The sequence below is a fragment of the Carcharodon carcharias genome, chromosome 16 (genome assembly GCF_017639515.1).
Source record: "Carcharodon carcharias isolate sCarCar2 chromosome 16, sCarCar2.pri, whole genome shotgun sequence".
Classification (NCBI taxonomy): domain Eukaryota; kingdom Metazoa; phylum Chordata; class Chondrichthyes; order Lamniformes; family Lamnidae; genus Carcharodon; species Carcharodon carcharias.
In genome coordinates, this window is record NC_054482.1 from 10,651,683 (window position 1) to 10,675,492 (window position 23,810).

Sequence of the window (23,810 nt, forward strand, 5' to 3'; positions counted from 1 at the left end):
GCCTCCATCCACTGACCACACCCCCGACTACCCTCCTAACCCCAGACTACCCTCACTGACCACCCCCCCCTCCAATGACCACATCCCCCCCTTGAATTCCCTCCCCTCCCCACCCTCCAATATATCCCTTTCCACTCAGCTGCCCTCGACACAAGGCCTCCGGAGCCCACTGCACTGCACCTTTCTCACCCAGCCCGAGTCGGAAGGTCAGGCGAGCAAGGTGCGGCTTCATTTAAGGATAAGTAACTAGAAGTGGAATAGCAATCTGACTGTTTGTAGATGTGTAGTTATCATGCTGACTGTGGTATCCTGAACACAAATAACCCGGGTTTGATTGCAACAAGCCTTAGGTTTATGGCCATATTTTGCCTTCAGAAAGTGATGACCCTTGTTCTACTATTAACACATTCTGCTTTTATGGTACCGTGAATACCTGCCTTGGTCTTTAACACATCATTACCACTCCCTTTGTCTTGTGTCCATGACATCTTTCTCATTTAATCTCTCCTGAACTCCAAACTATCCATGACTTTCTATTTTACTCCACCTACTCCAAGCCCTCTCTTCAATAGCATAAAACTCACCACATTTCTATCTCTGTTCAGCTCTAACGTCATTCAGACTCGAAGCATTAACTCAGTTTCTCTCTCCACAGATGCTGCCAGACCTGCTGAGTTTTTCCAGCATTTCCTGTTTTTATTATGTTTATGGTTGCTCTCTAGAACCCATGCTGTAATATTACTAGAAGTTGAACATTTGTAGCTGTTCGCCAGATACAATTTTTTGTTCATTCTTAAACTCTGAAAGGTAAGTGACTTTGACTTGGTAGATATAATAATGGGCCCGCTAGTATCTTCAAATCTTGTTTGTTAATATGTAAAATCTTTTAAGAGTATTGTTTTAAGGACACAAAATCAGATTCAGCATATGTATTGTCACTACAAACAAAAAAAATCATCAGCAATTTACTGCTACTACTTCATAATTGTTATTAATACTAGTGGGTTTTTTTCCAGCTCAACACAGGCTTTGCTGAGAAATCCATTGCTAGCACTCAAAGTAAGAGATCAAGAGTACAATTTTAATTAGTTTGAATTCCTACAAACGAATAGTTTACTGGTGCCATTATTACCAAGGATCTAAACCAAAAAGGGCAGCAAGGCACCAGATTTGGACTGTCATTGCTTTAAGTTGTCATTAGATCTTGGGGGAACAACCCACTGGACCACTGTCGAAGTTCTGTCGAAGGGTCACGAAGACTCGAAACGTCAACTCTTTTCTTCTCCGCCGATGCTGCCAGACCTGTTGAGCTTTTCCAGGTAATTCTGTTTTTGTTTTGTCCACTGGACCACTCTTCTGTCTGAAATGTGTAGTTGGTCTCACTGCATATTGGCTACAAAAGTGGTCCTAGCATTTTGCAAATGCACAGACTACCTGTGTCAGCAACAACTAAGGTCATGATATGGCAATAGGGAAGTCTTAAGTACATATATTGAGGTCATGTCCAGGACTACACTGATGTCATTAGAACAGCATTATTACTGCAGAATGGAATTGTCTGGAAGTAAAAATAAGTTCTTCCTGGTTTTAAAATCCCAATGAGATTAGTTTAACAATATTGCCAGTGGCAGAATAATAATATATAAAAGCAGCTTGATTCCCCATGAGCAGCAAGATAAAGAACAAGGCATCATAATTAGCCATCTGTATTTCCCTTGGCTGGAATAGATTATAGTGTGAGGAACCATAAAAACGGAATTAACTTTTTAAATACAAGTTCAGCCTATAGTCATGCCATAGCTCAGGTTTCACAATCTTGACCACACATAATTAAAAAACATGCTTAATTGATACACCAATTACTACAAATTTGGCAATCTGTTTGCACAATCGGACATGAATCTCATTAGAGTTCAATATCAGGCTAAATGCAGGTATTCAAGTCGAACAGGAAGCTGCAGTAAGTTAAAGGTTCCTAATGCAATATTATGCTTTATAAACTCATTAACTCCCTGGTTTCTCTTAATTCAGATTATCTATATAATAACGTAAACTTCCATCAAACCAAGTTCCATCAACTAAGTTTCTGCAGCAAGGTGCATCTGCTAATACTACCAGAAATATTCCTTCACTTCTGTTAGGAAAGTATCCTATCATTTTCCCCATTTTAGAAGAAATCCTTTTACCATTTACCATGCAGCATTTCTCAACAATTGCACAGATAGAGAAAAATTCTAGCTTTAACAATCTTAACAGCAACATATGTCTGCTCACCAAAAGCGATCTCTTTTGGGACGAATTTCAGTGGTGGTCCAAAAACGAGCATGACTGATAGCTGTCTTTACACGCTCATCCTGGTCTTCAATGCAATTCGCAGGATCTTCAGCTATGCTTAGTATCTGCTTAGGAAGGCCTTCTATTAGCTTAGACTTGGTCAGCCAAAGAGCTTGTTTAACACCTGGAAACAAAAACAAATCCTAATGTGTGCAAATTTAAAGAAAGCCAACATTACTGCAGTAACACCAGCAATAATTTTATTTATATAGATACTAGTAAATTGCCCATGGCGTTACCCATAGTAAGTTAATGAATACAAGCTTCTTTTCATATACAAAAATGGAATGTAGTCATAGACACTTCAAAAAGTTGCTTTACAGAGCCATATAGTGGCCTCAGACCGCAATTACACAAAAGTTGACAGCAGAATTGAATGGAAAATATATAATTTGTAAAAGCTGCAGTATAAAATGACCATAAATTTTTACATGAGGTATGTGGCCAATAAGTGTGAGTCCTATACAAGATTTTTAATGATCTACACGTCCAATTATACAAAATGTTGTTCTACTGTTTAACTCCCAAAATTGAGCTGGGATTTAATTGATGGAATTCCTTGTTGCTGTATAGCTTCGTTCAGTGCTGACAGACAATACAATCTGGCCAAAAAATTTCTACCACTGTCACGGCTGGATAATCTGTAATCAGTAGCATCTTTCTCTGGCCCCAAGAAGTGGGATATTCGTATCAACATAATCACTACCAATGGTGATGGATTTCACTGCCTATACTACCTTCCAAGAATGAAATTCACTTAACGAATAACAGAAAAATCCTCATTTTCCTCTGTAATTAATAGCTTAATAAGGTCATATTCTTTAAAAATTGTACTTTTCAAAGTCCCCATGATTGGCAAATCATTACCTAGAGAAAATACAGCATTCTCCCACATTTCATTAGATTAATTTCTTTCCCAAGATAACTAGTTGTCACCTACTCCAAGATGGTGTTTAAATTACAAAAGTACACAATGATAATGGGCATTAAATGAAAATGCATTAAGTACTGCATTAATATCACTTAATTCAGCAATCCTCCAATAACTATAAATCAGAAAATATTGCTGCAAAGCCCTTGTTTTTAATCATCTATGAAAATGTGGGTAGGTAGTGACAAAAAACAATTACCACAGTAAAGCATTTTCCACCTCATACAGGATTGATCCTTTATCAACCTACACATTGTAGCAGCTATTAAATCAAGATTAGAACACATTGATCAGCTAAGCTAAGAACTTATTATGCAGAGTAAAACAAAGAGCGAATCATTACACTTTACACTGTGGCAGTATATTCTACATTGTCCCTGTGGTGTCCAGACAAAGCAGGGAACGCTTCCAAGAAATGTCTACAAGGTTTGTCCAACAAAGGCATCTTCAGAGAAAAACAAGCATTCCATTAAATACGACAGAAACTCTAAGTTGAAATGAGAGAAAGTGGTGAATTTAAATTATGCTAAGATCTGAAACAAATTGTTAAAATTTGAGATCAAAATTTTTCCTAATTTACAATAACTTTGTTCCAATTAAATATGGAAAGAACAAGAGAAATTTGTGCCTTCTATGAACTCCTGGAACTAATATTGTGACATATACTTAAGTGATTTGTTTCATTGTCGTTTTCATTCCTCCAGGTAGAAAGATTAATAATTTTAAAAGGGAGAATTAGCAAATATTAGGAAACAGGTTACAGAGAAACTCCTGGAAGTAAGCTGCCAAGAGACATTGAGGATATGAAGAGCAGGTTACAAAGACTTTCAAGAGCTATATTTAGGCACAGAAGAGCTGTGTGTGATTTGAAAGATTCAGGCTAGACATCTATGCTCTACATATATTTGCAGTGAAGTATGCACTTACAAATTAATTAATATTTTCTGAGCATGATGCAAAAATGGTGTCTTCTGAGCAAAGGATATGCTTAGATCTAAAAACAAATAGTTCTAGGGATAGTTTACAAGTAAGTTCAATTTCTGCATCCGTTCCCACTCATTCATCTTTCTCCAGTTTCACACTTTGTCAGATCCTTGACAGTCTGTTGCATTTCCACCTCTAGCCCTTTGTAACAAGATTAAGTTCTCTTTCTATTTGACATCCCTTCCAGCCACACTTCCCAAACCCACCAACTCACTCACTCTTTGTTACCCATATCACTCTGTTGGGTACCACTCTTTCAGCCACTCCATCTCCATTCTCTGAAACTCTCTCCTCTTGTCCCCCCATTTCAAAATCCTTCTCTTTAATCAGACTTTTGCCTATCCTCAAATACTTCATTTTCCCTCCAGCTTTGCATGTCATTTTTCCTACTTTTTTGTAAAACGCTTTGACATGTATTTTAGTATGTGACAGCACTATGGTGAATATTATTTCCTGGCATCATTTGGACACAGTTCAGGTAACTGAGATGACTGACAAGCATAACTCAATAACTACTTAAGTGTTGTCTCTAGAATTTCAATAAAGCTTTATAATAGATGTATGAAATTTACATCCAGCAATACAAATACAGATTTTATCGGTCCAAACTGGAAATATGCTTATCTTCAGTTGCACTTTAGGCTTACTAATTTTACACTCATGCCTTCTAATTCTACAAATCACAGTAGAACTAAAATGACTCCCATACATTTATACATTTTACATTCCGGGATCAGATTACCTCTTTTCTTTCAGTTAGAACAAGTTTAGCCCTGCAAGTCTCTTTTTATAAACTTGAAACCTCAAGTCTCGGAATCATCCTTGTTGTCCTTTTCTGAACATCTTCCAAATTATTCATGTCCTTTTACAGAAGTGCACCTTTAGGTAACCTAAGATGCAGTAAATGCAGTTTTACAAACTAGTTATAGTATGTAACTTATAATCAAATGCCCTTAAAAATAGTCTAAACTTGATTCCTATTCACTACCCAGCAGCTCCCTATTTCAGCACATCACTCTTGCCATCTACCACTCTTCCAAGATCCGAGATTTATTTGCTCAAATTATATTCTTTTCCATCTTTATCTTCCTCTAGTTTCTCACCTATCTCTCTGTCCATGAGACCCACCTCCTGTTTCCTCGATCCTATTCCCACAAAACTGATCACTCAACTTCCCCTCCTGGCCCTTATGTTAGTCGATATTGTAAATAGCCTCTCTCTTCATGTGTTATCCCTCTCTCCTTTAAATTTGCTGTCAACGCCTCTCTACTCAATAAACCAACCCTAAATCCCTTTGTCCTTGCCAACTACTGTCCCAGCTCCAACCTCCCTTCCCTCTTCAAATCCTTGAAGATTGAATGTTTTTGTCTCCCAAGTTCATTCCCATCTTTCCTAGAGCCCCATGTTTGAATCCCTCCAATCAGGTTTCTACTTCTACCACTGTAACAAAACATCTCTTATCAAAGTCACAAATGACAAAAGAAACTTTCCCTTCTCGTCCTTCTCAATCTATCTTCAGCCTTTGACATGGTTGACCACACCCTCCCCCTCCAACACCTCTCCAATGTCATCCAATTGGGTGGGACTGCTCTCACATGGTTCCATTAAGAGAATCACTTGCAATGGCTTCTCTTCCTGTTCCCACACTGTTAACTATGGTGTCCCCCAAGGATCAATCCTTAGCCCCCTCCTACTTCTGATCTACATGATGCCCCTAGGCAATATCATCCAAAGGTACGCATTTGTTTTCACATGTAAATTATATCTTATTACCACCTCTCTTGACTCCTCCACCATTGCAAAATTATCAAACTGCGTATCCAGTACTGGATAAGCAGAAGTTTCCTTCAATTAAATATTGGGAAGACTGAAGCCATTGTTTTTTGTCCCTGCTCCAAAATCCATTTCCTAACTACCGATTCCATCCCTCTCCCTGGCAACAATCTAAGATTAAGCCAGTGTGTTCCCAAACTTGGTGGCACATTTGATCCTGAGATTAACTTCTGACCTCATATTCCTGCCATCTCTACATCCGCCTATTTCCACTTCTTTAACATTGCTCAACTTTGCCCTGTCTTATCTCACCCGTTGCTGAAACCTTCATCCATACCTTCATTACCTCTGGATTCAACTATTCTAATGAGCCCCTGGCTAATCTTCCAAATTCTACTCTTTGCAAACTTGAAGTCATCGAAAACTCTGCTGCCCGTGTCTTTACTAACATCAAGTCCCATTCCCCTATCACCCGTGCTCGCGTTGGCTCCCGGTCAAACAATGTCTTGATTTTAAAAATCTCATCCTTGTTTTCATATTTCCCCTGGCCTTGCCCCTCTTTATCCCTGTAATCTTCTCTAATCCCTCAACCCTTTGAGATATCTGCACTCCTCTAAATCTGGGCTCTTGAGCATTTCCTATCATAATTGCTCCAATGGTGACAGTGCCTTCAGTTGTCTATTCCCCAAGCTCCAGAGTTCCCTCCCTAAACCTCTCCACATCTTGACATCACTTTCTTCCTTTAAGACACTTTTTAAAACCTATCTCTTTGGCCAAGCTTTTGATTATCTAACCTAATATCTTATGTAGCTCAGTGTCATACAGTACTTCATTTATAATGTTTCTGTGAAGCACCTTGAGACATTTCATTACATTAAAGGCACTATATAGGTTGTTATTCTCTCTTTCCTTAGTCTTTAGCCTTTTAAATTACCTTTGGTGACTTTTGCACTTGGTCTTCTCAATCTCTCTGGTCATCCACAATCCCTAGCTTTTCGCCATTTAGAATATGCTCTGATCTTAGGTCCAAAGTAGGTGACCAATACTTTTCCAAAATACACTTCATCTGGTACAGTTTTGCCTACTCACTTAATTTACCACTACCTCTTTGCAACTTTCTGCTCCCATTTACATGTTGTCTCCTCTTGAATTCTCTTTAAGAGAGTCAATATAAATCAGGGAGGCAAGAGGTGATCGGCAAGCAGGATGCACTGAGGAACAGAATACTTGTATACATTGTCAATTGTGGACAGTGGGGATGAGTAGTCAACAACAACACCTTGCAGTTATACAGCCCTTTAATGTAATATAACATCCCACGACACAAAAGCGTTAAACAAAATTTGACACCAAGGGAGTATTAGGGCTGATGACAAAAAGCTTGATCAAATAAAAAGGCCTTAAGTAGTGTCTTAATGGAGGAAAGAAAGGGAGGTTTGGGGAGCAAGGTCCATTGCTAGGGCCATGGCAGCTGAAGCCGTAGCTGCCAATGGTGCAGTGATTAAAATCATGAATATGCAAGAAGCCAGAATTGGAGCTGTGCAGATATGTTGAAGGGCTGAAGAAGTTTACAGAGATAGGTGGAGGGTGAAGCCACGCAATGATTTGAAAATAAGGGTGAGAATTTTAAAATCAAGCTGTTGCTTAGCCAGGAGCCAAGATAGGTCAGAGAACACAGCAATAAGAGAATGTTAGAGTGTGAATCTAGCGGTGACAAAAGCAAGGATATTTTTGACGGGAAAAAACAGGTCCTGCTCTGCCCTAGTGGATCACATGACAAGGGCTACTTTCCCCTTCAGTATGGAAGCAAAGCCTCCAACAGACATATGGGGAACTGTCCACAGACTCGTGAGTACCACAGCTAGGACAAAGATGGCAGTTGATGGACTGACAGCCACTGTGAGAATGACAGGGAGTTGGTAGGAAAGGTAGCAATCTAGGGTTTGGTGCAGAGTGGACAGGGATCTACTGGATTCTCAGTATTCAAACACCTGCTGCACACACAGCATTGCCACCAAAACTCAAACAGGATTCAGAATTCACAGCTCTTTCTAGGGATACACTTGGGACTTAATGGTCAGAATGTAACTAGGTTTGATATTAAAACTGAAAAGGAGGGGAAACAATTAATGATAAATGTACATTAACTAAGGCTAATTTCAACAAACTATAAAGGGAAGAGCCCAAATATATTGGAAAGAAAAGATGGGAAATAGGACAATGTACTGATCAGTAACACAGATAAATACATTTATACACAACAGTTAAAATTAAATGCTCAAACTAACTGATATACATAAAAACATTTATAAATAACATAGGGACATTGCACACTTGCATGTTAGTTATCAAAGACATTAAAAATTAATATTTGCAGCCAAATTCATTTAAGAGATACATCAGTCTAACTAATAAGACTGATGCATGCAAATACACTAACATGGTGAGGAACGCTCGCCTCCCCGTGTCTGGTTTCCGACGGCTGTGAGGCCTGAGTTCTACATCCAGTGCTTTTTGCTGCAGACTGCTTGGCCTCAGAAAATAACGTGGCATTTAACCCCCTTCCCCCAAGTGCAGCCATAATCATACCCAAATAACAGGAAACTTACAAAAAATTATGTAAAGCATTTTCAGAACCACATCATTTTTTTTTCCAAAAGAGCTCCGATCTGTTCCAGGTTAAATGAGCCACTACTGAATTTTGAAAACAAACTATCAATCTACGTTACTTTATGTTTCAAAGAATAGCAACTTATGATTTTCTACCAGATCTTTTACTTTTGAAAGTTTGTCTCATGATTTATGAGAAGGTGGGTTGGCATTACTGTGCTGGCAGTGTCATGGAAGTACACCGTCTCAATAAATAGCACACCACGAATTTGCACCGTCTGGTTCAGCCTGAGCAGGTGTCCAGAGATGGTGCTGTAACCCACAACAAACTTTAGACCAGGGGATGGGGTGCTGAAAAGGATGTCATCACTTTTTTTTAACATTCAATTCTATTTAATGCCTTAATTCCCATTCATTAATTCCAATGTTTTGCACAGTTGCAGATTGAATGTGTTAAGAGTTGCACAGTCTATCTCTTTGTTTGGCCCCCTTTTCCCCTACACACTTATTTTTAAAAAATTCATTCATGGGACGTGGGCATCGCTGCCTAGGTCAGCATTTATTGCTCATCCTTAATTGCCCTTGAGAAGATGGTGGTGATATGCCTTCTTGAGCTGCTTCAGTCCATATGGAATAGGTACACCTACAGTGTTAGTAGGAGGAAGTTCCAGGATTTTGACCCAGTGACATAGAAGAAACAGTGATATATTTCCAAGTCAGGATGGTTGAGTGGCTTGGAGTGGAACTTCCAGGCGGTAGTGTTCCCATGTGTCTGCTGCCCTTGTCCTTCTAGATGGTAGCAGTTGTGGCTTTGGAAGGCGCTTTCTTAGGAGCCTTTGAGAGTTCCTGCAGTGCATCTTGGGTCGATGGTGGAGGGAGTGAATATTTGTGGATGGGTTTCCAATTAAGTGGGCGGCTTTGGCCTGGATAGTGTCAAGCTTCTTGAATGTTGTTTGAGCTGCACTCATCCAGGCAAATGAGTATTCCATCACACTCCTGACTTGTGCCTTGTAGATCGTGGACAGGCTTTGGGGAGTCAGGAAGTGAGTTACTTGATGTAGGATTCCTAGCCTCTGACCTGCTCACGTAGCCACAGTATTTATATGGCTAATCCGGTTGTTTCCGGTCAATGGTAACTCCCAGGATGTTGATAGTGGGGGACTCAGTCATGGTAATGCCATTAAATATCATGGTTAGATCCTCTCTTGTTGGAGATGGTCATTATCTGGCACTTGTGTGGCCACTTGCCAGCCCTAGCCTGGATATTGTCCTTGTCTCACTACATTTGGACACGGACTGCTTCAATATCGGAGGGGTGGTAAATCACTCAACATTGTGCAATCATCATCGAACATTCCCACTTCCAACCTGATGAGGGGAGGAAGGTCATTGATGAAGCAGCTAAAGATGGTTGGGCCTAGGACACTACCTTGAGGAACTCCTGCAGTGATGTCCTGGAACTGAGATGATTGACCTCTAACGACCACAATCATCTTTCTTTGTGCTAGATACAACTCCAACCAGCAGAGTTTTCCCCTGATTCCCATTGATTCCAGTTTTGCTGGGGCTCCTTGATGCCACACTCAGCCAAATGCTGCCTTGATGTTAAGGGCTGTCACTCTCACCTCACCTCTGGAGTTCAGCTCTTTTGTCCATGTTTGAACAAAGGCTGTAATGATGTCAGGAGCTGAGTGACTCGATGGAACCCAAACTGTGAGCAGGTTTTTGCTAAGCAAGTGCAGCTCGATAGCACTGCTGACACAAAAACACAATAGGTAAAGCGGCCCAACCATTGCTAACAAAAGAAATTAATGATAGTATTGAATCCAAAGAGAAAATACATAAAATCGCTAGAAAAAGCAGCAAGCCCAAGGACTGGGAGCAATTTAGAATTCAGCAAAGTCGGACCAAGAGATTGATTAAGAGGGGAAAAGTAGAGTATGAGAGTAAACTTGCAAGGAACATAAAAGTGGACTATAAAAGTTCCTATAAGTATGTAAAAAGAAAAAGATTGGTGAGAACAAATGTAGGTCTCTTATAGTTCAAAATAAGAGAATCTTGAATAGAGAACAAGGGAATGGCAGAGCAATTAAACAACGACTTTAGTTCTGTCTTCACAGAAGAAGACATAAATAACTTCCCAGAAATGTTAGGGAACCAAGCCTCTAGTGAGAAGGAGGAATGGAAGGAAATTAGCATTAGTAAAAAAAAGAAATAGTGCTGGAGAAATTATTGGGACTGAAAGCTGATAAATCCCTTGGGCCTGATAATCTACATCCCTGGGTACTAAAGGAGGTGGCCATGGAAATAGTGGATACATTGGTTGTCATCTTCCAAAATTCTATAGATTCTGGAACAGTCTTGACAGATTGGAAGGTGGCAAATATAACCCTACTATTTAAAAAAGGAGGTAGAAAACAGGGAATTCCAATCCAGTTAGCCTAACATCAGTAGTAGGAAAAATGCTAGAGTGTATTATAAAGGATGTGATGACAGGACACTTAGAAAATATTAACAGGATTAGACAAAGCCAACATGGATTTATGAAAGGGAAATCATGTTTGAGAAACCTGCTGGACTTTTTTGAGGGTGTAACCAGTAGAATAGATAAGGGAGAACCAGTGGATGTCGTATATATGGATTTTCAAAAAGCTTTGGATAAAGTCCCATATAAGAGGTTTGTGTGCAAAATTAAAGCACTGGGATTGGGGATACTATATTGGCATGGACTAAGAATTAGTTGATGGACAGGAAACAGAGAGTAGGATAAATGGATCTTTTTCGGAGTGGCAGGTACTCATAGAGTACTGCAGGGATCAGTGCTTGGGCCCCATCTATTCACAATATATATATCAATGATTTAGATGAGGGGACCAAATGTAATACCACTCACATTCCCACCTAGCTTGTGTCGTCAGCAAACTTGGGAAAAAATTTTTTAAAAATTATTTTATTTTTTTTATATTGCGCTGGCTAGGCCAGCATTTATTGCCCATCCCTAGTTGCCCTTGAGAAGGTGGGGGTGAGCTGCCTTCTTGGACTGCAGCGGTTCAAGAAGACAGCTCAACACCACTTACTCAAGGGCAACTAGGGATGGGCAATAAATGTTGGCCCAGCCAGCAAAGCCCACATCCTGTGAATTAATTAAAAAAAAAATTCCAAGCTTGCTGTTGACATATAACTAGGTGGGAATGGGGGTGGTGAGGTGGATGTAAAGAGGCTTCAAGACAATTTAGACAAGTTGAGCGAGTGAGCAAATACGTGACAGATGCAGTATAACGTAGATAAGTGTGAAGTTATCCACTTCAGTAGGAAAAACAGAATAGCAAAGTTGTATTTAAATGGTGATAGATTGGGAAATGTTGATGTACAAAGGGACCTGAGTGTCATTGGCCACCAGTCACTGAAAGCAAGCATGCAGGGGCAGCAAGCAGTTAGGAAGGCAAATCGTATGTTGGCCTTCATTGTAAGAGGATTTGAGTAAAGGAGCAAGGATGTTTTACTGCAGCTGTACAGGGCCTTGGTGAGACCGCACCTGCAGTATTATGTACAGTTTTGGTCTCCTTACCTCAGAAAGGATATACTTGCCACAGAGGGAATGCAGCAAAGGTTCACCAGACTGATTCCTAGGATGGAAGGATTGTCATATGAGGAGATATTGAGTCAACTAGGCCTGTATTCACTGGAGTTTAGAAGAATGAGATGGGATCTCATTGAAACATATAAAATTCTGACAGGGCTGGACAGACTGGATGCAGAGAGGATGTTTCCCCTGGCTGGGGCATCTAGAACAAGGGGTCACAATCTCAGGATATGGGGTAGACCACTTAGGACTGAGATGAGGAGAAACTTCTTCACTCAGAGGGTGGTGAACCTGTGGAATTCTCTACCACAGAAGGCTGTGGAAGCCAAGTCACTGAATATATTTAAGAAGGAAATAGATAAGATTTCTAGAAACTAAAGGTGTCAAGGGGTATGGGGAGAGAGTGGGAGTAAGGCTTTGAGATAGAAGATCAGCCATGATCATTTTGAATAGTGGAGCAGGCTCGAAGGGCCAAATGACCTACTCCTGCTCCTATTTCCTACATTTCTATGTTGATGACCCCTCCCATTACTTTACTGATGATCGAGAGTAGACTGATGGGGCGGTAACTGGTCAGGTTTGATTTGTCCTGCTTTTTGTAAACAAGACATACCTGGGCAATTTTTCACATTGCCGGGTAGATGCCAGTGTTGTAGCTGTACTGGAACAGCTTGGCTAGGGGCCTGACTACTTCTGGAGCATAAATCTTCAGTACTATTGCCAGAATATTGTCAAGGCCCAAAGCCTTTGCAGTATCCAGTGCATACAGTTGTTTCTTGATATCACGTGGAGTGAATCAAATTGGCTGAAGACTGGCATCTATGATGCTGGGCGTCTCAGGAGGAAGCCGACTTGGATCATCCACTCGGCAGTTCCGACTGAAGATTGTTGCAAATGTTTTAGCCTTATCTCTTCCACTGATGTGCTGGGCTCCCCCATCATTGAGGATGGCGATATTTGTGGAGCCTCCTCCTCGTGAGTTGTTTAATTGTCCACCACCATTCACAACTGGATGTGGCAGGGCTGTGCAGAGCTTAGATCTGACCTGTTGGTGGTGGAATCACTTAGCTCTGGCTATCACTTGCTGCTTATGCTGTTTGGCACATAAGTCCTCCTGTGCTGTAGTTTCACTAGGTTGACACCTCATTTTTAGGTACATATGATGCTGCTCCTGACAAGCCCCCCTGCACCCTTCATTGATGGATTGCATGGTAAAGCTGGCCTCCTGAGCAAAGACCGTCTGCACCTCAGTGGGATCCAAGGGGCCTCGCATTTTTTTTCCTCCCAAACTGTACAAAATGGCCAATCTAGACACTGAAACGCGAAATAATCAGGGCAGCAAAAAGCTGGCCCATTGACGAACCGTTTAGGGCAGTTTAGTACCCGGGCAGCCCAATCCTTACCCTCCAGCATCTTGGTTCTCTGGTGGAATGTGTAACATGGCTTCTCCTTATACAGCGGCATTTCCTCATACTTGGGACCCCGGCGGTGGAACGGGTCTTCCCAACCTCTGTCCCAGACCGGGCACTTGGGGTCAGCCAAGCCCGGCACGTAATGCATCCTGTCCCAGTATGTGATGGGCTCCAGGCCCGGGATTTCCACCGGCTCCAATTTCTTCTGCAGCCGCTGGGCCTGAGCGGACAACCCGGCGGCGACACGGAGAAGACGGCGGCCTGGCAACGCCGGCACTAAAGTTAGCGCCCGGACACGCGAACCCCCGCTCCACATCGCGGGGAATTTAAAAAAAAACAAGATCAGCCGGCAAATCCGAGGCTGCAGGAGAAATGTTAGGCCCGGCCGCGTTACTCTGGCAACAAGGGGGTTCTGAAAGGCATGGCGGGTGTTGAACTTTGACCTCGTCTGTCTCGTGTTTGATTGACATTGGACGTGACCATACAGACACAGGGTGTTGTCATATTGCACCAATGAGAGAAGAGACGATCGAGTTGACGGAGTCAAAGGTGACAGTTGCTGATTGTGGAAGGTTGTCAGGAGAGGGTGAACTAGTTCGGACAGACTTTTTTCCCTTGCTGAGACTAAGGCTGCTACTATGGCCTGTGCTACTCCAAATGCCGTGCCAGATGAGAACACTTAATTCGTGAGCGGCTGCCTTACTTTAAAATATGATTTTTTTTTGTCTCTCCCTGGGCTTTATGTCATTATCCAGCATTGGAACACCAGTCTTGTGAGACTTAGCTTTTTTTTGCTTTGTAATTTTCAAATGGAGAAATTGAAAGAAGGAAGGCGCTTTTGTCAAACATCTTTCACATTCGCAGGGCATCCCATACAAACCACAGCCAACGAACTACTTTTGAAGAGAGGTCACTTGTTTTGTAGGGAAACACAGTTGCCAGTTTGTGAACAGCAATGTCCCACCTACAGGGATAAGGAATAAATGTTGACCAGGATATCAGGAGTACCCCCCCCCCCCCCCCCCATCTTTGAATAACATGAGATCTTTTAAGTCGACTGGAACAGGCATCTCCTTTTTTGTTGTTTTCTTTATTGTTGGGGTGTAGGTGTTGCTGACAAGGGTGGAATTTATTGCCCATCCTTAGATGCCCTTGAAAAGGTGATGGTGGATTTTCTTAATCTTCTGCAGTTCTTTGTAGCAGTTTGGTATAACTGAGTGACTTGAAAGACCACTTCAGGGAGCAGTCAAGAGTCAGCATTGAGAAAAAGTAAGGACCTCAGGTTTTCTCACCTAAATTACATTAGTAAACAGTCAGGAGTAACTTTTACTGATATCAGCTTTCTATTTCCACATTTTAAAATACTGAATTCAAATTCTCATTGTGGGATTTAGTCCAGTATGGTAACCATTACACTACCCTATCTAGTTTTTAATATCTCATTTGGAGAACAGCACCTCTGACAATGCATTACTCTTGACTGTTTTGGTGCCAGCCTACATTATGCGTATAAGCACTGGAATGTGCCTTGAACTTGCAACTTTGTAATTCAGAAGTAAGTTTTCTACTAGTGGGCCAATCTGACATTTGGAGAGAAAAATAATCATTGAGTAGCTGTCTGTGACCGATAAAATATTAGACCTGTCCAGTATGAACATATGCTTCATGCTGATGGATTTGAATTTGCAAGTTAGTTATGGATAAGATAATTTATTGACAAGATGTCCTTAGTAACATTAATATGTAGGTTGCTGTCTGATTGATCCTAGCCACTGACTCCATCCCTTTACCTGGCACCTGTCTCAGGCTGAACCAAACTGTTTGAAATCTTGGTGTCATATTTGACCCCGAGATGAGCTATCAGCCACATATCCACGGCATCACTATGACCATTATCTTTACCTCTGTAATGTAGTCTGTCTCTACCCCTGCCTCAGTTCATCTGTTATTGAAACCTTCATTCATGCCTTTGCTACCTCCAGATTTGACAATTCTTAGACACTTCTGACCAACCTCCCATGTTCTCCAGCCACAGTCCATGATGGGCCGTAGGCATCTCTCTATTCACTGCAATTCTGTGTGTTGCTGTCGTTTTTTTTCCCTCCTCCAGTTTCTGATGATGTCCACCCAACCAATCCTTCTCCAGCCTGGCCTGTCCTTTCCTGATATTCCACCTTCTATTGTCGACAACACCAGACTCTCACATTGCCTTTTCCAGTTGTCGTATTTTCTCAATTTCTGCTTCTCCACTTCAGTTAAAAGCCCACGATATGCTAAAACTCCAATTTTCTTGCAAAAAAATCCATTGGTTCTTCGCTCCATCCAGCTGTTTCTAAGAACTCTTTGTCAGAGCCATATTCCAGAAGCTGTAATCCTCTTCTCATCAGCCTTATTTAGGTTCCAGCTCTCAGACCCATACAGTGCATCTGTAAACTTGATGCTACACCAAGTTCCATTCATCCATCACCCCTGTGATCACTGACTTACATTGGCTCCTGGATAAACAATGCCTCGATTTTAAAATTTACATCCCTGTTTTCAAATCCCTCCATAAACCCCCTATCTCTGTAATCTCCTTCAGCCCCACAACCCTCCAAGGTATCTGTGTTCCTCTAATTATGACCTCTTGAGCATCTCCAATTTTAATTGTTCCATCATTGGTGACTATGGCTTCAGCTGCCTGGGATCTAAGCTCTGGAATTCCCTCCCTAAACCTCTACCTCTCTTTGCCTCACTTCCCTCTTTTAAGACACTCCTTAAAACCTGCATCTTTTGGTAATTTACCTTAATATCTGCTTAGGTGGCTCAATGTCATATTTTGTTTTATAGTGCCACTGTGAAGCACCTTAGGATGTTTTACTACATTAAAGGTGCTATATAAATACAAGTTGTTGAATTTATTAAATGGATACTGTGCTGACTGGTTCTATATGAAATTGTTCCAATGCCAACTTATTCTGAATTTATGAAACAGATGTTTTAAAAAAGATGTTTGTTTTTTAATAAATCAATCTTTTTGTGTTTATTGAAAAATGCCTGGTTATGGTCTTTTTAAACTGGAAATAACAGTATCAAAGGGTAACAATAGGCCAGTTTTGTGGGTGAATTAAATATTTAATCTATTGTTAATACCTGTGGAGAAGTGGGGCTAGAATTAACTGTGTACTGCTTCCATCTCAGTCCGCAACAGTCTTTTGTTGAAAACACATTTATTTACATACTAACTGTTTACAATGGTTAAGTAAGACCAAGACTCAGCTGGAGCTACTCTCTCAGATGCTTTTCAAGTCATCTTCTCTCAGTGAGTGACATCACTGTGACATAGCTCCTTACGCACATGCTCTGTAGCCATTATTAGAGTTAAACCTTTACAAATATGACTTGAAAGCTGTCTTCCAAAATTCTCTGCAGTTAAGAATATAAGTCAGAATATAACTTGTGAAATCATTTATTTTATGGGTTGTGGGCATCATTAGCTAGGCCAGCACTTATTGCCCATCCCTAAATGTTTAAGAAAGTGGTGGCGAGCTGCTTTCTTGAACCGCTGCAGTCCATGTTGGGTAGGTACACCCACAGTGCCAATAGGTAGGGAGTTCCAGGGTTTTGACCCAGTAACAGTGAAAGAACGACGATATATTTCCAAGTCAGGATGGTGAGTGGCTTGGAGGTGAACTTCCAGGCGGTTGTGTTCCCATGTGTCTGCTGCCCTTGTCCTTCTAGATGGTGGTGGTCGTAGGTTTGGAAGGTGCTGTCTGAGGATCCTTGGTGAGTTCCTGCAGTACATCTTATAGATGGTACACACTGTTGCCACCTTGCGTCAGTAGTGGAGGGAATGAATGTTTGTGGATGGGTTGCCAATCAAGCTGGCTGCTTTGTCCTGGATGGTTGTTAAACTTTTTGAATGTTGTTGGAGCTGTGCTCATCCAGACAAGTAGAGAGTATTTCATTACACTCCTGACTTGTGCCTTGTAGATTGTGGACAGGCTTTGTTAAGTCAGGAGGTGAGTTACTCGCAGCAGGATTCCTAGCCTCTGACCTGCTCTTGTAGCCACAGTATTTATATGGCTAGTCCAGTTCAGTTTCTGGTCAATGATAACCCCCAGGATGTTGATAGTGCGGGTTTCAGCGATGGTAACGCCATTGACCGTCAAGGGGCAATGGTTAGATTCTTCTTTGTTGGAGATGGTCATTGCCTGGCACTTTTGTGGCACAAATGTTACTTGCCACTTGTCAGCCCAAGCCTGGACATTGTCCAGGTCTTGCTGCATTTGGACATGGTCTGCTTCAGTATCTGAAACATGCAAATGTACTGAACATTGTGCAATCATCAGTGAACATCCCCACTTCTGACCTTATGATGGAAGGAAGGTCATTGATGAAGCAGCTGGAGATGGTTGTGCCTGTGGTGAAGGGTTAAGTCTTTGTACTTAACAAGTTAAAGATAAGTTGTAGACTGTTACTTTTTAAAAATTTCTATTGTATTTTGCAGGTGATGGCTGATAATGAGGATGAATGGTTTTCTCTTCGACCACAAGAGCCTTTGCCCATCCAGTGTTGTGGTAGTGGATGCAAGCCATGTGTATTTGATATTTACGAACGGGAACTCAGGCAATGGGAGCAGGCAAAAGCTAAAGGAGATCAAAGTCTTCTGATTCAGAGCAATGAGGTAAATGTAGATTGGAAATCCTTTCAAAGATGTGTGTTAAGTCAAACATAGTTGCTGTTAAAATGAATGCAAAGCTTCTCCACACGCCTTCTCCCTCCACCTGTGGCCTCCTGCTGCCATGTCCCAATGGATAAATGGGTCATGTTGTTCTGAAGTATACAAACTAGAAAGTTCCGGATTAACACTGAGGTGAGCCCTACTTGAGTGTGTGTGTCTGGTGGGACGTGGATCTGGCTTGACATTGATGCCACCATAGAGGGATAATCTGTTGCAAGTTGGCTTCATCCAAGCTCAAAGAATTCCCATTTGGGTATTAGAGGACCATAAGAATTTGTGGGTCTATACTGTACTGAAAGTTTGTATCTTCAGGAGGGAAAGGGAGAATATTAGCACAAAAAGATTAACACCACTGCAATCCTTATGCCTAAAATAAAATAATTTGCACATGGTGTGTCTGAGTACAGTTAACAATTTTAGTAAATATCATTTGAACGTAAGTCAGACCCTTGATAAGTTGTGAAACAGCTGGGTACTCTAGTTTAGTTAGTTTAGAAACAAAAACAACATTGTACAACAAGTGATTTGGATACAAACTGATAGGATGTAGATTTGGCAGGTTAGTTGGAGTTTTAAAACTAACATGTTCCCGAACTCACTGATGGTTAGACCTAGGGCCAGTTTATGGGGTCAAGGGCACGTTGGGGTTGCTGTATGCAGCACTGCTTTTTGAACAGATCCGAGACCAGTGTAAAAAAATAATGATCTGGAACAGGTCAGGGAAGGAATAGAGTACTAGATTAGTATACTGACCCTGGACAAGTGGGCTAGTGCATGCATCGCTGCCTTTGCTACAAATCCAAGACCTATGTATGCAGCACAGATCCTGAGACAATGACCAGTCTATATAATAGCACACTGGTACATTTTTAATAGTAGGATGGTCAATAATAAATAGTTTTGAAACTGAAAACAAATTGTTTTCATGTCTAGTAATTCTTCACAACAATCATAACAAACTTTCAGTTCTAAGGTCATACTGTTTAAAAAGAAACATTCTGCTTTGACTACAAGAGTTATATATTATATAAATGGCACTGCTTCTCAATAAGACCATTTTTTAGGTGTGAAAGAAAGTTTACTCTGACAGATTAGAAGAGAAATGATGTGTGGATGGCAGAAGGTGAAATTCAAACACTGTATTGTGGTAACTATCTGAAATCCATCTTGATGTAAGCACAAATGAATGCTGTGGGCTTATGCATCTCAATCTTCCTTGTTTCAGCATAGAACTACCCAAATGGAACAGAAATTCAATGACATTGGCCATTATTAATTAGAAAATATCTTATTTCATGTCTTGTTTCAGTCAAAGCAGGATGACTTGCGGTTAATTGGAACTGAGAAATGGAGTGCTTTTCAGATAGAGTGTGTGGAGCAGCAGACAGCTGACACTTACCTGTATAGATTCCAGCTGCCCAGTGGATGCTGTCTGGGGTTGACTGTAGGACAGCACATTGTAGCCAGGTAAGAGACCTGGGGAGTACTATTTATTTATATTCAAGGTATTGGTCATTCAGATCAATACTATGAAAAACAAAAAGAAAGACTTGCATTTATATGGGAAGTTTCACAACCACCAGACATCTCAGAGCACTTTAGAGTCAATGAAGTACTTTTGAAGCGTAGTCACTATGGTAATGTAGGAAACATAGCAGCTAATTTTCACATAGCCAACTCCCACAAACAGCAACGTGATAATGACCAGACAATCTCATTATTCTGATATTGATTGAGAGGTAAGTATTGACTGGGACACTGGAGATCTGCTCTTTTACAAAATGTTGCCATGGATCTTTTACACGGACCCAAGCAGGCAGATGGAGCCTCAGCTTAACATCTCATCCAAATTTGTCTAAATTAAATCATTTTGAGAACATTTTAATAGACTCTTTTTTTTACAGTAATGCTGCTAATGGCAGCCCCAGTTTCACTGACAGTGCTGAGATGTTCGACCTACAGGAGAGTTTCTTCCATTTAGAGATGGTAAAAATAATGGAATTGGAGGAGGATAGGGAGTAAGGGATGCAAGCAATTGTCAGAGATCACCTTATCAAAGATTGAGATACAGGAACAAAGGGAGGGACCATGAAATATGGTCAGGTTATTTAGTTGACTATTGATCTGGCCAGGGAAGTTTATAGGATGTGTGACATTGAGAGAGGAAAAGTAGGGGGATGAATTGGGGAAAAAGTGGGTCTAGCAGGGATGAATTGAGATCCCTAAGGCTGCGGTCTCACTCAGTGCAGAGGCTCACGGAAGAGAAAGCAGTGGATATATTTGGTACTATTGCATTTGAGGCAACAAATTCTGAAGTTTTTGAATCAAAGTTGTGAGAAATGAAAGATGAAGGAGAAACTAGAGAAGTCAGGAGATGCCTGTGTACAACTTGGAGGTGAGACTCTACCACAGCCATGATTATTTGGGCAGAGCACATGTCGGAAAGTGTAGCCAGACAGGGAGGTTTCTGTAAGGAGGAAGGAATCATGTTTGTCCGTGCCAGGTATCATTCACCCTGAGCAAGTGAAAATTCTGGAGGGAGGTGCAAAGAGGGAAAGAAACTGTTGTTCCAACTTTGGCATTGGATGGGGGAGGGGGAAGGAGGTTAACCTTTTGGAAGGCACTGGACAAGATTCCGGAAGATTAGAGGATGGTCCAGTTGGATCAGATCCATCTCGGTGGTGAGGATGCCCTAGTAAAGAAGTGGCATCAGAGTCAACAATAACTGGGACAAAGCCAGCCAAGTTATGGAGCATCAAAAGCAGCAGTACAAATGACAGAATCAGAATTATTTGCCTGCAGACTGCAAGATGAGATCCTCCACAGATCATCACCTTTGATGTGGTGGAGAGACTTGTGCGCTCCAGCAATGCTGTTGGGAGCTCCTTACTCCTGGTAGAACTACCCATGGTGGCAAGATCACGGGATGTGCCAGACAAAGTATGGTCCAAAAATTCCTCAATGGCAGAACAGGCAAAGGAAGACTGTGTGTCTCATTAGCTGCAAAGGCGGAAAAAGGCTGCTGTGGCAGGATGTGTTGGTCATCATGGTTTGGCACATTACTGAAACCTGACCACCAGCCTGTCAAGATTATGTGGACAATGATGGCACCCCAAGGTCCCCACATTAAGGAAAATCACTTGCAAGCTTCTACTAGGGTTCATTTGCTAAATCTTGTGGCGCTGGGGACAGGGCTGTGAACCCCAGTCAAGAATCTGCACAGAGGTGATAGATGCATGAAGACCTTTGGACGCCTGTGTTGGGACATCTTTGAGTAACATCTGTGACTGAACAGGGTATCCTCTGCTCACCACAAATAGGCAGGGAGCTAGAAAAGGTGCCCTAAAAATAGACTGCCCCACTTTCTCTTGGCTGGGGAACCAAACACTGCAGGGCACCATCTTTGTGGTCAAAGAAAGAAAACTTTAAATTTTGTAACTTGGAATGTTAGAACACTGATGGATAACCTCATGAGTGATCATCCAGAAAGAAGAGTTGCAATCATATCATGTGATCTATCAAGACTCCAAACTGACATCACCATCCTCAGTGAGGCCCATCTTCTTAGGGAGGGGCAGCTGAGGGAACAACATGTAGGGGGGTACACCTTCGACTGGAGATGAAAGGCTGACAGCAACCCTTGTGTCCACAATGTTTTTGCTATCCTGAATAGGATATTGGATGCACTGTCAGAATCCTCAATTGTATAATGAAAGGCTCCTGACACTTCACCCACAACTCAGCCGTAACTGATATGCCACCATCATCAGCGCTTATGCCCAACCCTTAACTACGATGAAGGTTTTAAAGAAAAGTTCTTTTCTGACCTTGATAAAGTCCTCACTGCTATCCCAAAAGAAGAAACGATTATCCTTCTCGGGAACTTCGATGCCAGCTTTGGCCGTGACTCCCATACCTGCAGCGGAACTGTTGGGAAAAATAGGATGGGAAAAGCAAATGCAAATGGCGTCCTCCTGTTAACGAAGTGTGCTCTCAGCATGGCCTCATTATAACAAAGGCCTGCTGCTGCCAGAAGGACAAATAAAAAAAACATTTGAATCCTAAATCAAAGCTTTGGCACCCTAGATTATGTAATTGTTCAACACAGAGGTCTAAGTGATGTCTGTATGACTCAATCCATGAGGGGGATTGATGCCTGCTGGACAGGTCATAGGCTTGTTCAGTCAGTAATGAACATCCGCCTAGCACCAAGACATAGCAAGGCCCAAAAGCCAGGAAGAAGAAGAAGATCAGCACCTAAGCAACCTGACCAAGTGCAGCCCATGACCAATCTGGAAAATCTTCACACATCCAACTCAATTCTAGACAGCGGGATCAAATAAAGTCAGCTGTACTGGACTCCCGTACCCAGACCATTGGGTTTGAGCATTGTCATCACCAGGACTGGTTTGATGAAAATTATGCTGAAATATGTGAAGTCCCCTAGAACAAAAATGAGTGACTTTCATTGCCTGGCAGAACAAAAAGGCAGCATTCCAAAAGCTCAAGGCTGACACCCAAAGACAAGTCTGAAAGATAAAGGACGTGTGGTGGGAACATAAAGCCTGAGAGATCCAACTATATGCTGACCATCATGACACACAAAGCTTTTTTGAAGCCACCAGGGCCATATATAGACCAAGATCAAATGGACAAAGTCCCCTTCGCTTACAGCATGGTGTTTCTCTTCTTAAAGATGACACTGTTATCTGGTAGTGCTGAAAAGAACATTTTCAACAACCTCTCAACCATGAATCCACAGTGGTGGCTGATACTCTCCACGCTATCCCCCTAGCACCCTGTGTTAGAATCCATGGGTGAACCACATTGATGGGAGATCTGCAACAAGCAATCAAACAATGAAGAACAACAAAGCCTGCGGCCCCAGTGGCATTCCAGCTGATGTCCTCAAAACTGGTATGTTTTTGCTCACAGCAATACTCCATGCACTCATCATACATTTGGGAGGAAAAAGACCAAGCAAAGAATGATTAAAAATAGAGGGGGAAAGTTAGAGTATGAGCGAAAGCTAGCTAGAAATATAAGAACAGATAGTAAGAGTTTCTACAAGTATTTAAATATGAAAAGAGTATCTAAAACGAGTGTTGGTCCTCCAGAGGATAAGTCCAGGGAATTAATAATGGAAAACAATAAAATGGCAGAAGTGTTGAACAGACTTGTTGAACAAGTCTTCATTGTTGAAGACTTAGAAAATTTCCCAAAGATACTTGAAAATCAAGAGGTGAAAGGGAAGGAGGAACTTAAAACAATCATAATCATCAGGGAAAAGGTACTGAATATCAATAAGACCTAAAGCCTGACAAGTCCCCACCTGATGGCCTGCATCCTAGTCTTAAAAGAAGTGGCTGCAGGAATAGTAAAGGCATTGCTGGTAATCTTCCAAAATTCCTTAGATTCTGGAAGGGTCCCAACAGATTGGGAAATAGCAAATGTAACACC

General features: G+C 41.5%; 2 protein-coding genes across 12 annotated transcripts in view; one reads left to right on the forward strand and one right to left on the reverse strand.

Annotated features, from left to right (window-relative positions):
* Positions 1-14,052, reverse strand: part of mrpl37 (mitochondrial ribosomal protein L37) — a 33,987-nt gene extending 19,935 nt beyond the window's left edge. The window contains exons 1-2 of the mRNA XM_041208379.1: positions 13,619-14,052; positions 2,275-2,458 (exon numbers count right to left, since the gene is read on the reverse strand). Coding sequence (XP_041064313.1) covers positions 2,275-2,458; positions 13,619-13,943 — 509 coding nt within the window. The 5' untranslated portion in view covers positions 13,944-14,052. The remainder of the gene's footprint in view (positions 1-2,274; positions 2,459-13,618) is intronic.
* Positions 14,053-14,162: 110 nt separating this feature from the next.
* Positions 14,163-23,810, forward strand: part of LOC121289430 (NADH-cytochrome b5 reductase-like) — a 72,329-nt gene continuing 62,681 nt past the window's right edge. For 8 of the 11 annotated variants that reach the window (XR_005945557.1, XR_005945560.1, XM_041208907.1 and 5 more), the window contains exons 1-3: positions 14,163-14,313; positions 18,117-18,293; positions 19,660-19,817. Coding sequence is in view for 6 of the 11 variants with exons in the window: in XM_041208907.1 (XP_041064841.1) it covers positions 18,120-18,293; positions 19,660-19,817 (332 nt within the window). In the remaining 5 variants the exon portion in view is untranslated. Of the gene's footprint in view, positions 14,314-14,640; positions 14,897-18,116; positions 18,294-19,659; positions 19,818-23,810 lie in introns of those variants that run through there. The other 3 variants (XR_005945559.1, XR_005945558.1, XR_005945561.1) reach the window with 3 other exon arrangements.